This window comes from Antennarius striatus, chromosome 8, assembly GCF_040054535.1.
Source record: "Antennarius striatus isolate MH-2024 chromosome 8, ASM4005453v1, whole genome shotgun sequence".
NCBI lineage: Eukaryota > Metazoa > Chordata > Actinopteri > Lophiiformes > Antennariidae > Antennarius > Antennarius striatus.
The window spans coordinates 18,770,211-18,785,612 of record NC_090783.1 but is presented as its reverse complement, the minus strand read 5'-3'; the positions used below and the strand labels follow the sequence as shown (position 1 = coordinate 18,785,612).

Genomic DNA, 15,402 nt, shown 5'->3' with positions numbered 1-15,402 from the left:
AAGAATGGTCAAAAGTTCCCATAAACACACTATTAAACCTTGTGAACAGCCTTCCCAGAAGAGTTGAAGCTGTTATAGCTGCAAAGGGTAGACCAACATTATATTGAACCCTATGGATTAGGAATGTGATATCAAGGTAGATGAGCGAATACATTTGGCAATACATGTACATGATCTGTAAACCTCTCTTACCTATTTTGTTTCTTTTCTGGATCTTATTTTCTTGATACCACAACTGTTGTTTGATTCTAGAGTTGGTATTATGCCTCAAATAATCGTGCCTTCAATTTTTTCTCAGCTTAAAGTGTCTCTAGTATAGTAAAACCCAAACTAGTACACTTAAATAATACACATTGACTGTATCACACAGGACAACCACATTTTAGCCTGTCCTCCTGTACATGATACACTACTCATGAATAACTTAAAAGTAGTGTGTTACTTGGGACTAAGCTCTGGTTTGAGACATGGCTAGTCATTTATCATTTTTCACCTCAGGGGGTAATTCTGTTTTGTTTTTTTCTTGTGTCAAGGATACGTTTTTTGGGTTTGCTTTTGGTAAATTATCACATATGAAGAAAGTATATCAACTTTATTTTGTATTTTTTACTGTATTGTAACCTATTTATGTCTTTGTAAAAGTTCTACAATATTGAAATCAGTGAATGTTGGTACGATGCTACAAAGAAAACAAACCAGTTATTGCATCTGATAAGATGAACAAATCAGATAGGAGGTGAGATATATTTTTTGTTCACAATGAAAATTTAGTGGAAAATGTCACTTGCTGTTGTATTTTCAGAACTGACTTGTGTAGATGAGACAATAAGGGGGTTTGGGTAAAAAAATGAATATGTTTTTAGCAAGCCTATCGTTAAACTCTCAAGTAACAAACTTATCTGATACCCATTGCCAAGGACAAAGCAAAAAAAAGAGCTAACCAGAAATAAAAGCATAATAAGCAAGACGCTGTTTCTGTTTACAAGACCCCAGCTGACATCTGAAATATATTTTTTTTAAAAACCTTTTTTAGGATTGATTGGCATGAAAAATGAGCCTTGAATGATTTTGAATTAATGTCTGAGCAATCTAGTTAAGACCTTATTTGTGAATGTGAACTCTGCATTCCTCAATGCCAAAGGTGTAGGCTGATCCTTAGGATGCGTTTCCTTTCGCACATCCTCTCCAGCCTGCTGTGTGGACCTGCCAGAAGAGCCTTGCATTCACAGATCTAAAAAACAAAACAAAACCTGGCAACATCAAAATTATCATAGCTCTACATTTGGAGTGTGTATGAAAGTGTCCCAAATGTATTTTTCATTTGTTCCATGGGAGACAATACAATGTCCATTTGACAGTAATGTTCTTTCAGGGTTTTTTTTTTTTAATGTACTTAATGTTCTCGTGACTGAATTATGGCCTTTACATGCTGTCAGCCTCACTCTCCCATTAAAGCAATGCCATAACTATGTTGAATGCATACAAAGTTAATGTGGGTGGTACATGAATTAAATGTGCATCGTGAAAATGTTCAACATGTTGTCAGTTCTGTTTAAATTACAAAATTTCACGCCACTACATCCAGGAAAAGCTGCCAGTTAATCACACTGAGCCAACTATTGGCACTCACTTTTATACCTATGGGAAAATTTGATTTGCTCATTCACCATTATTGTGTGTTCTTTTTTTGTTTTGTTTTAAGATTGTGATATAAAATCTTATATCACTGAATGGCTGAAGAACCACCCCTCCAAGTCATTAAAATCTGTTGTTGCATATTTATTAAATTTCCCAAAAAATGAGCATGAGAGATCACATGTCCTCCAACTCTGATTTGTTATTCGGTGAAATAATACAACAAATGACAGGTGATTGACAGAAGCTTTGTAATCTTTATTAAGAATAAATATACAAAATCCAAGCGTGATGTGGTCAAGTTTTACTGACAATCTAATCTGAAAACCTGTCGTTTCTCACTGAAATATGCAATGTCAGTGATCAAGAAGGTTTCAGCTTTGAAGTGAACCAGGATCTCTAGCAATATTCATGTTGTGGTGTTGTATTTGTATCCACACATGTTCATAATATAAAAGGAAGCAGCTGATTACTCAGGTCAGGACACTGAATGACATATTGCCAAACCACAGCGCTGTTTTTTTCAGCCTGAGTTGTCTTGAAGTTGCACCATCACCTGCGAATTTGCTTCTTTTGAATTCGGTTGGAGTAAGTTTTCTGGGCATGGGAGCAAGAGGTGCAGCAGACACTCCTGTAGTACGGGTAAATGCAGAGGCGGGCTTGAACCACCACCATGCAGTTGGGAAACTGGTCTCTGCATGACGGATCTGTGAAGGAAAAGAGAAACGAGCAGGAGAAGGTGACAATAATGGAAGAGGTAAGGCTAAATCGAGTCTCAATTTTTTAGTCGCCACAGCCTGAACACAGACCAAGGTTCTATCAAGGTGGAAGTGTTGGCACAAACTCTGTCAGAAGGGTAAGATGTGAAATACATTTTTAATCTATCACCATCTACAACTGCTTATCCTTAGAAGTGTAAGGTGGTTTTTATTTGGTTTGTAAAATTTGTAAATTAGTGGCAGCATGGTAGCGCAGTGGGTAGCGCTGTTGCTGCAAAGCTAGACAGTTCCCTGCTGGAGTCCCGCTCTTAAGTTTTTCATGTTCCCCACGTGTCTGCGCGAGTTCTCTACGGGTTCTCCGGCTTCCTCCCACCTCAAAAAACATGCAGCTTAGGTAAATTGGTGATACCAAATTGTAGATATGAGTGTGTGCGTGCATGGTTATCAGTTTATGTGTGAATCCGCGGTGATCTTTGACCTATGCAGGAAGGTCAGGGTAAAATTTTGAATTCAGGGGTGTTGTGGGATGTTGCAGTCTGTGACTTGTGTTTTACCCATGCACTTTTGTGACTGTTTTGTACTCGCTACAGTTTATTCTCAGCCTGATCACCCTTAAAAGAGGAGGTTCTTAAGTTAAATGTGATCTTCTTTACACAAAGCTGACAAAAAAGTGATTAAGCAGATTTGAAGTAAGTAAAGACTTTACACAGTCAGCAATACAACATTCCATGACATAATCTGTTGAAATCAAGTGAAGAGTTTTCAAGCTTTCGATTCAAAATGTAAAATCTAGGTCTGAAGAATCAGTGCTGCATCTGGGATGAAAGTGTGCCAACATTTCCTTCTAAGGTTAATTGAGGATGAAATTTGATTTCCACACTCGAAAGTTCAAAAATAATTTCGAACAGATGTTTTTGGTGTTTTTTATAACACTTGCTAGTTATTTAGGTTCATCTTCTCTTTATTTTAGAATGTTATTTTATAGTCTGGCGAGTCACTTCAATTTCTCTGACATGACTAGAGTGTCTCTGGCAGAGAAAACTAGGCTGAATGTCCTTTTCTACTCCTTTGATTTTTAAGTACCCAAGAGAATAAGCACACACAGCGTTTACATGTGTAACTTGAGAACTCAAGCCAGGCTCACTTCTGGATGGACTGTAGCACAGTTTCAAATGTTGACACTTGAGTTGTTCATGTTTGATTTTCCTTGATACATCAAGCTACAAAAAGTACCCCTTAAGATTTCATCCCTCTCTTGAAATTCCTCACACATTGGCCCATGTATCAAACCTAGAGTGTAAAAAGTACATACACTATGCAGTGGTCTGGCAGTAGCATAGCACTGCTCAGCAGTCTTACCTTTCTCAGGTGAACAAGATTGTTTGTTACATTCTTCTCGGCTCTCAGGCGTCAGACTGGGGTCACAACTGTCACTTGAGGTAATATTATCTGTCAGACAACGCACCTCACGCACACGATATCCACCGTTGCAGGAGCGTGAACACTGATGTGACAGAGAGAGCAGAGTTATGCACACAGCATCAGGGCTGTGAATGTAGGCAACACTTCACCATGATTTTGAAGCTACTCTCAAACACACAGAAACAAAGGATATATTAGTATGTTTTCATTCATGTTTTGTAACTCCTCATCCTGTGCAGGGTCGCAACGGGGACTGGAGCCTCATACCAGCTTACCTGTGGCAGGAGTTCACAAGTTGCCAGTTGATGGCAGGGCCACATAGAAACAGTGTCACACTAACCCCAGCCCAAATAAACGTTTAGCAGAACTTTGTTGGCATTTGAGGTTATAATGTACAAACTGGTATTTTCAAAGACAAGAGTGACTTTCGCATGTACAGCTGTTATATGAGGGGGGGAATACCCATGATGCCTTTACCAAACTAATCCCAAAGGACTGTTGTTATGCAATATCACCCCTATAAAGACGATCAAAGATTGAGATTGACCAAGACCAGGATGTGTTCTTGGCACGCTGGACATATGACGATCCACCTGACAAGTCACCAGGGTGGTGACTGCTAGCTGTTACACAACAGCAGCAACTCCACGCTGCTGACAGAAGACTGGGCTGCCATTCTACTGAACATTATCTGGAGGTTGTAACAGGCTATGAGGAATAGGATTACTGTTGCGATCAATGCTGACAGGGACACACTAAATTCGATTGTGTATAATGTTGTATTGTCTAAGTGTGTCTCTTGAGTAATGTATGATTTGTATGGTTTTATATGTTCTCAGTTTTATAGGCCTCTTTGTGTTACTAATTTAATGAGTTTTCGTTAAAAGTTCATTAAGATCAGTCTCAGAAAAGTATGTCCCTCATATTCACTGGATGCTAATGAAAACGTGTAATTTAAATCTACAGAATAAAGTTTAAGCAGGACTTGAGTAGATTTTTTTTTTTTTACCATTACATAATGATGTTGAGGAGGGATTAATAGTTGTATTTTAAACTTTATTCCTGGACACTTACTGTACTCCAGTCTGTGACATACCACTGGACACCACATTGCTTCAGGGTGCAAGGTTGAGCAGTGATGGGTTTAGGGAGAGTGGAACATTTATGCTGGCCCACAACCTCCACGTGGCCGTTGTTGTTGAAAATACAGGCCACGCTCCGGGCCCTTGTGCCATTCCCGCACTCTGCAGAACACTTCACAAATGTGAAGACACATTTAAATTAAAAAAAAAAAAGTATAATGTTTTCATAATGTGTGTGGCTGAATGTAATCTACCTGACCCCAGGGGCCAGTGTACCACTCCAGTCGGTTTTGGCAGGGGCCTGCGTCACATGATGTAACCTCTGCTGGGCGTTCCCCTTCGCAGCTGCCCAGTGGGAGATCAGTCACATGATCTATCAGGCATATAGTCGTCCGGGTTCGATTCCCTCGGCCACACTCTGCAGAGCACTGAGATATCACACACACATGCTGTCTGAATCAGTGTCATTTCAAGTTTTTGACGTTCCCCATCCTCTCAGGCATTCCTTCCCAACCCATCCACCCACATGCACATACATATTCGACTGTCTTACTCGTTGGCTCCAGAGTGAGGTAAACCAGCTGCGTGCACAAGCTCCCATGTCACAGTTCTGTAGTGTTTCTGGCTTCAGTTTCATGTTGCACTCGTCATCCCTCTCCACGTCGCCCTGGTTGCTCACACACACTACCTCTCTGCTGCGTTGACCCACCCCACATGGTACTGAACACTGGATGATGGTGAGTAGGAAAAGTGTGGCATGAATCAAGAGGTAAAGATGTCTTTAATAATGAAATGTACATTTTCATTGATATCAAAAGTTAAAATGATATGTAATGAGTAAAAATCTGTCACTGACTGGCACACAAATTTATCTTTAGTTGGAAGAAGTTAAATGTAGCTATCAAGGTAGTGACTGAGGATTAACATCTTAATCATTTACAAAAGCATTTTGTTTAACTATGCTTTACTACATCTCAAAATACATTTTGCACTATTAACTAGTAGTTATTATTCATTTTTTTCAGATTAAACCCCTTTATGCAAAATGATCACCTTATTAACAATAAATCCTTTGTACTGTCAAATATTACATAGTCATACATGTATCTAAAATTAACGGCAGATGACCTCAACAATAACATGCTGTTTACAAATGAATGCAACTTATTAAAGATGTATGGTAGAATACCTAAAATATTACAAAAAACTGAAAAGTCACTTTTTTACCATGTTTTTAAATACGTATTTAACTATCTAATTTGGAATACAGGACTCTATCATTTATTATTGTATTTTCTTATGGAAAAGGTGTGTGTGTGTGTGTGTGTGTGTGTGTGTGTGTGTGTGTGTGTGTGTGTGTGTGTGTGTGTGTGTGTGTGTGTGTGTGTGTGTGTGTGTGTGTGTGTGTGTGTGTGTGTGTCTTCTCACTGGGGTCCACTCAGATCGAATGTCCCACTGGCTGCATATCTTCAGCTGACATATTGATTTGGTCTCTGGCCTATCAGTTAAGCCACACTCCTCTGGTGCTAAGGCAACTGATGTCTCTGTCCCATTGGTGTGAACGTGGGTGACCTGACGGCAGATGACTTGTCTGTGTTGAGTGCCAGGCCCACATTTCCTGCTGCACTCTGACCATTCCCCCATGTCCCAGCTGTGGGCCAATCACAGGGAACAAAGAACATGATAAATGGAAAACGGAGCAATTTGCCGACCATCACAAAAGATGTGGTTACTCATTAAACAATCATCTGTGTCAAGAAATTTATTGGACTTCATTTAGACGAGAGTGTCCGGAGCATCTCCCTGCCTCATGCCCGTAAGTCGGCTGGGAGAGGCTCCAGCAACACTCATAACCTGTGGAAGTGGGAAAGCGGTAGGGAAATGGGCAACAAGTATCATGTTAGAGTTTTTGAACTCTTCCAAAAACAGATTGTGAAAGAGATTCTTTTTTGTTGCTGCTGCTGAGACTATGGCTCAAAAATTAGACTTGTAGCCAAACATTTAGTTAATTACATTAAAGCCTTCCTACTTCTTGGCGCCAGTAAGATTGCGAGATATTTACCAGAAGACATGACATCAAATGCCCTGAAGTACTGAGTCAGAATAGGTGGAATGTGTGTTGGTAATGAAGACCCTAAGAATCGCAGCCCCATGTGTGAATGCTGTGTGTGTGAGTATTGCTCACTATGCAGGACAAGGCTGGGTGTTGCAGTTCTCTTCCTGATTTTTTGGTTCAAGGGCAGAGTCACAGTGGTCGGCAGGAACGGTCTTCTGGGAATCTTTCTCAACACATTTCCAAAGGACCTGATGCCTACCTGACAAGTTTGTGTCATACACACACACACGAACACATAAAATGTGAATGTGTTAGTCACATATTGTACATATACATATAAACAGAAAATAAAGCCATTGTGTGGGTCACATTTGACTGATTAACCACTAATCCACCCATCAAGCTCACACAATATAAGTATAGGTTTACTCTAATGTCAGGAGAAAATCGGTGCCTCTTGACCAAATGAGGATTTGGTACATACATATCTAAATATCTAATTTTACACATTCTCTTCTTTTGAATTGAATTGTATATGTTTAGTCACCATTGCCACAGGTTGTGCTGCACTCCGTGTAGCCGCTCTTTGACCAGGTATAGTTAGGCTGAGGCTCAGCGTTAACACTGGGGCCAGAGGGAACCTGGTTAGGGTGGGCTTTCTCCTTGACGATGTGATTGTTGTTGATGTCACCTTTGTCAATCTCACCTGAGTGGGAAGGGCCAATTGTCTTATACTTATCTACAAGAAAGTAGAAAGTTATGAAGAGAAAGGTCAAATTCAACAGGCAAGTAAAAGAAAAGACATAAATTATAAATGTGGGAGACAGAGCTACATTAAATACAAGTATGACTCGGTTTACATCGTTTCTTGGTTCCAAGAGACACATCGTAACTCGAAACATAAGTCGAATTAACTTGTCTCCAGGCTTAACTGAAAATAACCATTCCCAATTCTGTACTGGACTTTTTTTTGTACTGTACTTGATCATTTTCAATACTATTTGGTTCATGTGATTCTATTTTAAGTTTACAAACAATTAAATTTTATTTTTGTCATGTAGTACAGTATTCCGTCTAGTATGTTGTCGTCTCATTTTCAGCCACTTCTTCCACATTGCGGGTAACGGGGGTCACCACAGGCTAATAATATATTACTTCTTATTCTTAGTAGCGGACAGATGTGAAGTGGAATAAAATGACGTAAACTCGATTTTTGTTTTTCCATGTATATTTTTTTTTTTAAATGACCTATAATCAAGAACGATGTAACTCAAAACGATGCAGGCCGAGGTATACCTATTCTATAATTATAATTATTTTCACGAGTTCATCAGTAATGGATCCACTAAGGTTATTTAATAAATTTTGACTCATTAGACTTAAGTCCGTGTGAATGTGTCAGGGCTGTTTGATTGATACTTCCTTCTCTTGTGCAAGGAGATTAAACTTCTATAAATCTTATGACCTGAGTTAAAAAATTATATATTTACTGACACACCATATTTTATTGTATAATGAACAACACAGTGACATTATGGATATTAATGAGACAAATTGCATTTTGTCTTATTGTCGAAAAGTAGTCTGTATCATAGAGAGGAATTTATACTCCACTGTTTTTAATGTGTTATATATAAAGTGAATGACTTAAATCACTGTAATGAAGAGAAAAGTTTTTAAATTAAACTAAATCTGACCTGGAGGACCTGTTATCGTCTCAGCGTGTGGTAAAGTGCTCTTTGCCAGCATGACGTTTGGCTGCCTGCCTGTATTAAGTGAAAATTAAGTTTCAAATTCAGTTTTGCTGAAAATGAAATGAAAAGACATTTTGGTGTTCCCCTGTCCCTGCAGTGAAATGTGAACTGAACACACACACACACACATTAGCACAGACAGAAATAATCAGAGGAATCCATTATGTGTAATGCTCCTTGGGGGGAAATCTGAAACTTAAGTGTGACAACATTTCACTGGGTGGTCAGTTATGGTCACTCTTGTGTTTTTAGTTTGTGCACTCACCCAGGTGCAGAAAATCAGAAGATTTTTCTGGCTCAGGGGTGGGGTGGAGGTTTTGTAAAGTCAAACTGTATTCATAATATACACTGGGACCAGGTTGCTGATAAATCAACTGTGTGTGAGAGAGATCAACAAAGAGACAGCAAAAAATGGGTATCACACATAGGAGAATGTTCATTTGTGTCTCACAAGTTGTACTGCGTGCATACAGTGTCGACATTTGTAGATTTGGCGTTGCGTGTGTCAGACTGCATCTCACATAAACATGCAGATCCTCAGACAGCGGTCCAGGTGCAGTGATGGTCTCGCCACTCCGCGAGCGGATTTCATTGGGTCGCTGGTATGTCAGCTGTGTTCCCATAGCATTGAAGATGCCCGGCCTGTCAATCACCCAGTTGCCATTGATGATGGAGACACCACTTTTGGTCTGCAGAGCTAGAGTAAACCCCCATGTTCAATCATCACTTGGGTGATTTAAAATGAAAGTGTGTGTGTGTGTGTGTGTGTGTGTGTGTGTGTGTGTGTGTGTGTGTGTGTGTGTGTGTGTGTGTGTGTGTGTGTGTGTGTGTGTGTGTGTGTGTGTGTGTGTGTGTGTGTGTGTGTGTGTGTGTGTGTGCTTGCGTGTGTGTGTGCGCGTGTACCAAGGTAGTTTCGACTCTTCGTCATCTCCTGTATCCTGAGGTTGTATGCTCCTGCAGGAATTTCTGCTATCTTATGGTAGCCAACACGAAGGTAAAGTTGGGAAAAATTCCCCGTCACCACCTGAAACCGCTGCCAACAAACACATTCACACACTTTCATGCAAAAGCCAGAGCTTCAAACATTCAAAATGCTTACATGCGTTCACAGCTGCAGATTCTGTATGTGCTGTCTGTGTCACATTTTCACCATCACAAGCATGCATTTCAACATTCTAATCATAAATGCTGCTTGTTCATTTTCCTGCTCTTTTTCTCAAATTTTCTCCATGGAAATCCCACACTTCACTCATTTTACTCCAACAGTTGGTTTGAGTTGGTTTGAGTGGAGGACCCTTTCCTGTAATCCCTTCCAATCCCGCTCTGCACATGTCTCTTTTTTGTGAACATGCAATTTTCCTTTTCTGTTATTTTCATAATCAAATCTATACTAATAGATCTCTCTCCTTCTTTTGGATGATATGATATTTTGCTTTATCTGTTAGCAAATGATTGTGTAACAACTGAACAAAACAGATGGTTAGCCGTGCAGTTCAAGTTTGCTGCTTGATTGTAACACAAGAGTTTAGCTGTAAAAATTCCAATAAGCTTAAGAAAATATGATAAATATTCTTTCATCATTTGTATAATTGAGGTTGAATTCACAAAGTCTTATAAATAAATCGCTTACAGCTCTTAAGAGGCTAGTGTAAATTGATAAATCACAACCTGTAGCTTTGTATAAATTGTTTCTTACCTCCAGATGGGGGGCTCTGGTTTTGGCATTGGATGAAAAAACACCTGTACAGAGGTAGAGAACTATGGAGAGGAGGACCAGGACTCGACCCGGCTCCACGGAGCTGAGCTGCTGCCACAATCCAGCCATGGAGACGCTGAGTTAGGAGGACACAAAAGTGTGTATGCGTACATGTGCAAGCATACACACACTTTTAATGTGTCTGTAGGGTGGGTTGGCTTGAGGTGTGGGAGGGGAACAAAGACAACGTTCGGGGAGAGCTAGTAGAGAGGTTGGAAAGTGTCTTTAGAAGTTGCTTCAAGCTGAGATCATATTTAATGCACCGTAGTGTGAATGTTGTGACAGCCCACAATGTGTGTTTGTGGCGTGATCACACACTCCTGTAGTGTAAAGCTTATCCAAAAGCTTATCCAAAATCTGTCTCTGTCAACTGACACCCAAATTTTGAGGCTAGGGATACGCATCACTCACGATCTGCTCTGGCTTCTCTTTCCATATGTCTTTTTAACTTTATTTCTATTGTTCATTCCATCTAATTACATTCTTTAAACTCCATTTTGCAAATACTGGGAAGAAAGAAGAGTGAAAAATCTAATCAAACATTTTCCAGTAATGGTGAACTTGATTTAGGAATAAGGAAGAGGTAAAACTAATCTTTCTTTCTGGACACAACCTATGCGATATGGAATTGTACTTGGCAGTAAATCACTGCCTCTTCATCAGTGATTCGCACCAGCAGCATGTCAGTTTTATCGTGACTCAGTTCAATACCATACTAAAAGAAAGAAAAACTAAAATATGTTCAGAAATCACTGCAAATCCACTGGCCATGGCTCAAACCCAGAGGAACACACTTCCAAAATAGGATTTTGGAACACTGATGGTGATATTTGAAAGTGCTTATATGATTTGGAGAAAACACATATGGGTACAATATATTTTCCCCTGGCTGAATGTTTCAGTTCTGGACAGGGTGCTGTTCGAGCCTTCCAAACACATAATGTAGCCTAGCTCATCTGGCACTTTAACTTTCCATTGATTCATGTTAGGGAGCACGGAGAAATGAAAGTTGTAAATATCTGTAACCTTGATGTTGCAATGTGGAGAATTGTAAATGGTTGTGCATAACTGCTCCATGTTTGTATGGTGTAACAAAAAACAAGATGTTTCTGACCTCAATTCCCTTGCAGTGCCAAATAACTGAGACCATAATTACCCATAACTCAGGCTTGAAAGTATCCGAGAACTTCATCTACATTAACTTCTGTTTTTTTCATAAATGTGTCAGTGTAGGTATATTTGTTCATTTTTAAAACAGATAAAGATATGCAAGTCATTTATGTGTGGATAAGCTGTTATGAATATAAATAGACTATCACAGGGTAGCAATATAAGTGAGAGCAGACTGTGATCCTCCAGTATCCATCTGTCTGGGTGAATATTCTGCCCTTTGGGTTGTGCAATACAAACCATTATTGTAGCATAAACTTACATCTTAATGTAATAAACATGAAGTATTTTATTTAGTCCTTCTCCACCTCAGTGACATAAAGCCAGATCGCTGACTCAAGTCCCCTGTAGTGAATACCCTGCTGCTGAGTTACTGAGCTATGACACAAGCAGTCTGAGAGGCTACAAAGTCCATCAGGGGATACTGAGAATTCTGTTGCTCGGTGGTGAGTGGGTGATAGAGTGGGTCAGTGTTCTAAGATCGGCGGTTCGATTCCCGCTCTGGCCCAAAAACACCCGGTGTGTGAGCTGACAGTTGGAGGTGTCAGCTCACCTCCGGAGCACCGCCGAGGCCCCTTTGGGGCAAGGCGCCATCCCCCTCACAAGCTGTTCATTTGGGGCGCTCCACTAAGGGGCTGCCCGTCACTCTACCTCCCCCTGCATGCTTACAGGCCACCTTGTGTGTGTTTGTGTGCATTACATGGGCCTGTACACACTAACAATATACTGTATATATGCATGCGTTTGATTAACAAAGATACTAGAGTGTGTTGTCTTAATTTCCCTTCAGGGATCATAATAAGTATGTAAAATTAAAACAATTTAAAAAAAAAATATATATATATATAGGCAAACCTCGGTTTCTGACCACTATTTGTAAATGGTCTTAATCCGTTCCAAAATGCTAGAAAACTACCTTTTTTCAACATCATATGTTATTTCATAAGGTCATTTACATATCAAATTGTATAGTAATGAAACATATCGAAGAAATGTAAAAGAAAGAAGCAAACACGAGAAAGAAAGAAAGAAAAAACAAAACATCACCTTAATCCGATTAGCCTAAGGTACGAGTTACCATCGTCTTTTGGACAGAAGTTTACAGTACCATAACTCGTACCATAGCAATGGAACGCAAATTAAGTGAAAAATTATTGAGTACAGTTAACTTTTTTTTCTCGCGCTTAGCGGCAAGAAAAAGGCATTTGTTTCGCGTTTGACTTCCAAATTTTGTTCGACTTCTAAGACAAAAAAATTCCGAATTTTTTGGTCGAATTCCAATTTGTTCAATGTCTAAAGCGTTCGAAAACCAAGGTTTGCTTGTACATCCATGGATACATGTATAGATACATGCACGCATGTACATACACTTTACATGCCAAGCTAGGGCATTTCATGAATATGCATACATGTTAATACAAGAATAAAGCTGTTATCCTTTTCTGCAGACTCTGGAATGAGTCAGTCTGGATCAATCTTGAATTTGAGTCCTTGTGAAACAAAGCTGGCAAGCACTAATACGATCACAAGCTGGTCTTTGCCATGGAAGGCCTGCTGTCTGTTAAAACCATTGACTGTAACTGAACTTGTTCTCTGAAGTATGGAAGTCATTTCTACTTTTTCATGGATGTAAAAAACATCTCTCTAAAGTTGCATCTCATAAAAGAAGGAGAGGGGAACACCCACTAATTTATAGTATTTTACAGCACATTGAAAGTATGCTTTTTAATGTTGTTAATATTATGAGCTCATGCAAATTTGGGAATGAAGAGACATTTCAGGAATACTTATGTGTTCTAATATAACATGATGTGGGTCTTCAACTTAAATGACAAAAATGGGGGGGAAAGGGTTTAAAATGAACACTAACAATATAGTCAATAGAATCTTACTTCGTTTCCGATATAACTTTCTCTCCCTTTAATTCCCTGATTTTCTGCAATTGTGTCTCCATTTCCTTCTTGTTGTCCTCGGCTCCCTTTCCCCTGTCCATTTTCTCCTCTCCCGTCTCTTACTTGGCCTCTCTTTCTCAAGGTGTGTGTTGTTTGATGTCACTCAGTCCCAACCAGGCCAGCTGCCACACAAAAACAAATGAGGGGTCCTGTCATCCCACTGACACCTGGATGTCCTTTAACAACCAGTTACTTTCTCAAGCACCAACTCCCACCCTAACAACCATGAGAAACAAAGGCCACCATCAGTAAGTGACTGAAATTCTTCCATAGCTGTGAATTACCATTCACTGTGCACCAAGATACAAAAACTCCACAAATGTGTTCTCTTGCATGAAGAATGTTCTGCTACAAGACTCAAGAAGAAAAATTTCCTCTTTCTTGAGCTTTCAAGATGGTCTGCTCTCAATTATGAAGGGCAGATGCGGTAATGTATCCCTTTCCTGTGCGACTGATGTAGGACAGACACCAAAAGACAACAGTCACTCTGGTGAAACCTTACAGTGAGAGTGATTGCATCCTTAAAGATGAGTGGCGCAAAGACAGGGGTCTTTGGATTCACCTCTTACCTTTTCCTAATTACAGGCCTGTGAGGTTGTGCAGGTGAAGGCACACACACCTTCTGACACTATAAATACACCTCCTTGTCAGCCAGCTCCTTCAAAACCATGCCTACAGGGTGAAGTATAATGGCTTTCCATCTGACACTTTGTATATACCTGCCCATGAATGCGCATTCATGTTTACAGGTAAATTGCACAACTAACCACTACCTTACAGAAATGTGTTATCATTCATTTGTCACATAGTGCTGACTTTGTTTGTCATCATTTTTATGTTTCATGTCAAACCTTGTTGCACCAAGTGTGAACATGAAGACCTGCTTTATTTTCACAAAGTGTGTGAAATTATAAAAATAATATAAAGCAAATCCAACACTGATTTAACCTGTGATATTTTTCGATACCATAAGCTTCCAAATCAGCTTCAGCATATATGGGAATAGGTTTCTTAACTTCATTTCAAGAAGTTATTCCCACATTTGTCTTTTTGATGACATACTGTGTTTTGTCACTGGATTAACATCTCAGGATATTTCTGTTTGATACAATATTTTTTGAAGTCTAATAAATGGACAGAAACCTGTCAAAATAAGTGTACCTTCTGACTCGCTGTGAAAAAAATTCAGAATGAGAATGTTCTAATACATATATCAAAACAGTAATATGGCATACAATGATAGGACATTGACAGGGAAAATTCCTGTGAATATATTGTATACAATAGTCAGTCCTCATAAGTTTATGTTTCATGAAGCTTAGCACTTTATGTAATAGTACTTTCTATGAATATAGCAAAAAATGTGGAAGTAGACTAATTTAGAATTCAATGTTGAGATATTGCAATTTTACTGAATATTATTCTTTCCAAAACTGTCCACAAACCAAAGGCCTACACGTTTGGTGTTGCCTATTGTGGTATACTGTATGCTTTGCCTCTATTTGTCTGGTGCATCATTTGAGGTAGTATAACTGTTCTGTGTGTCCACTATTATTATTATTATTATTATTATTATTATTATTATTATTATTATTATTATTATTATTATTATTATTATTATTATTATTATTATTATTATTGTTATTATCATTATTATTATTATCATTATTATTATTATTATATGCATTGTTCAGCCTTTTCATTACTCCACCGAATTGGTCACAAGCAGTTTTAAGTCAAATGGGCCTTATTGGTTGTAGTGCATGTTTCGTTTGAGGCCTGGATGGGATTGAAATCACCAACTTCAGGCAACAAAAACTGAACAAAATATGGAGTTTGATGTCCATATCTGTTCC

General features: G+C 39.1%; 1 protein-coding gene across 2 annotated transcripts; it reads right to left on the bottom strand.

Annotated features, from left to right (window-relative positions):
- Positions 1-108: 108 nt before the first annotated feature.
- On the bottom strand, positions 109-10,509 carry adamtsl7 (ADAMTS-like 7). 2 transcript variants are annotated; one of them, XM_068322673.1, is made up of 13 exons: positions 10,365-10,509; positions 9,572-9,701; positions 9,190-9,365; positions 8,934-9,042; positions 8,612-8,680; positions 7,462-7,653; positions 7,044-7,173; positions 6,287-6,509; positions 5,412-5,585; positions 5,113-5,286; positions 4,851-5,030; positions 3,714-3,858; positions 109-2,342 (listed from the first exon to the last, which is right to left on the bottom strand). In XM_068322673.1, the coding sequence occupies exons 1-13, from the start codon at positions 10,491-10,493 to the stop codon at positions 2,188-2,190; spliced, it is 1,986 nt and encodes a 661-aa protein (XP_068178774.1). In that variant the 5' UTR covers positions 10,494-10,509; the 3' UTR covers positions 109-2,187. The 2 variants fall into 2 exon arrangements, with proteins under 2 accessions (XP_068178774.1, XP_068178775.1); XM_068322674.1 differs by lacking the exon at positions 8,612-8,680.
- Positions 10,510-15,402: the final 4,893 nt, after the last annotated feature.

What these genes read in the sequence shown, in the direction of transcription:
- adamtsl7 (XM_068322673.1), bottom strand. Translation starts at nt 10,493, where the DNA reads ATGGCTGGATTGTGGCAGCAGCTCAGCTCCGTGGAGCCGGGTCGAGTC. An exon ending in TTCGATCTGAGTGGACCCCA is followed by an intron (nt 5,586 to 6,286) that starts GTGAGAAGACAC and finishes ACCATCATCCAG; the next exon opens with TGTTCAGTACCATGTGGGGT. An exon ending in ACACTGGCCCCTGGGGTCAG is followed by an intron (nt 5,031 to 5,112) that starts GTAGATTACATT and finishes ACATTTGTGAAG; the next exon opens with TGTTCTGCAGAGTGCGGGAA.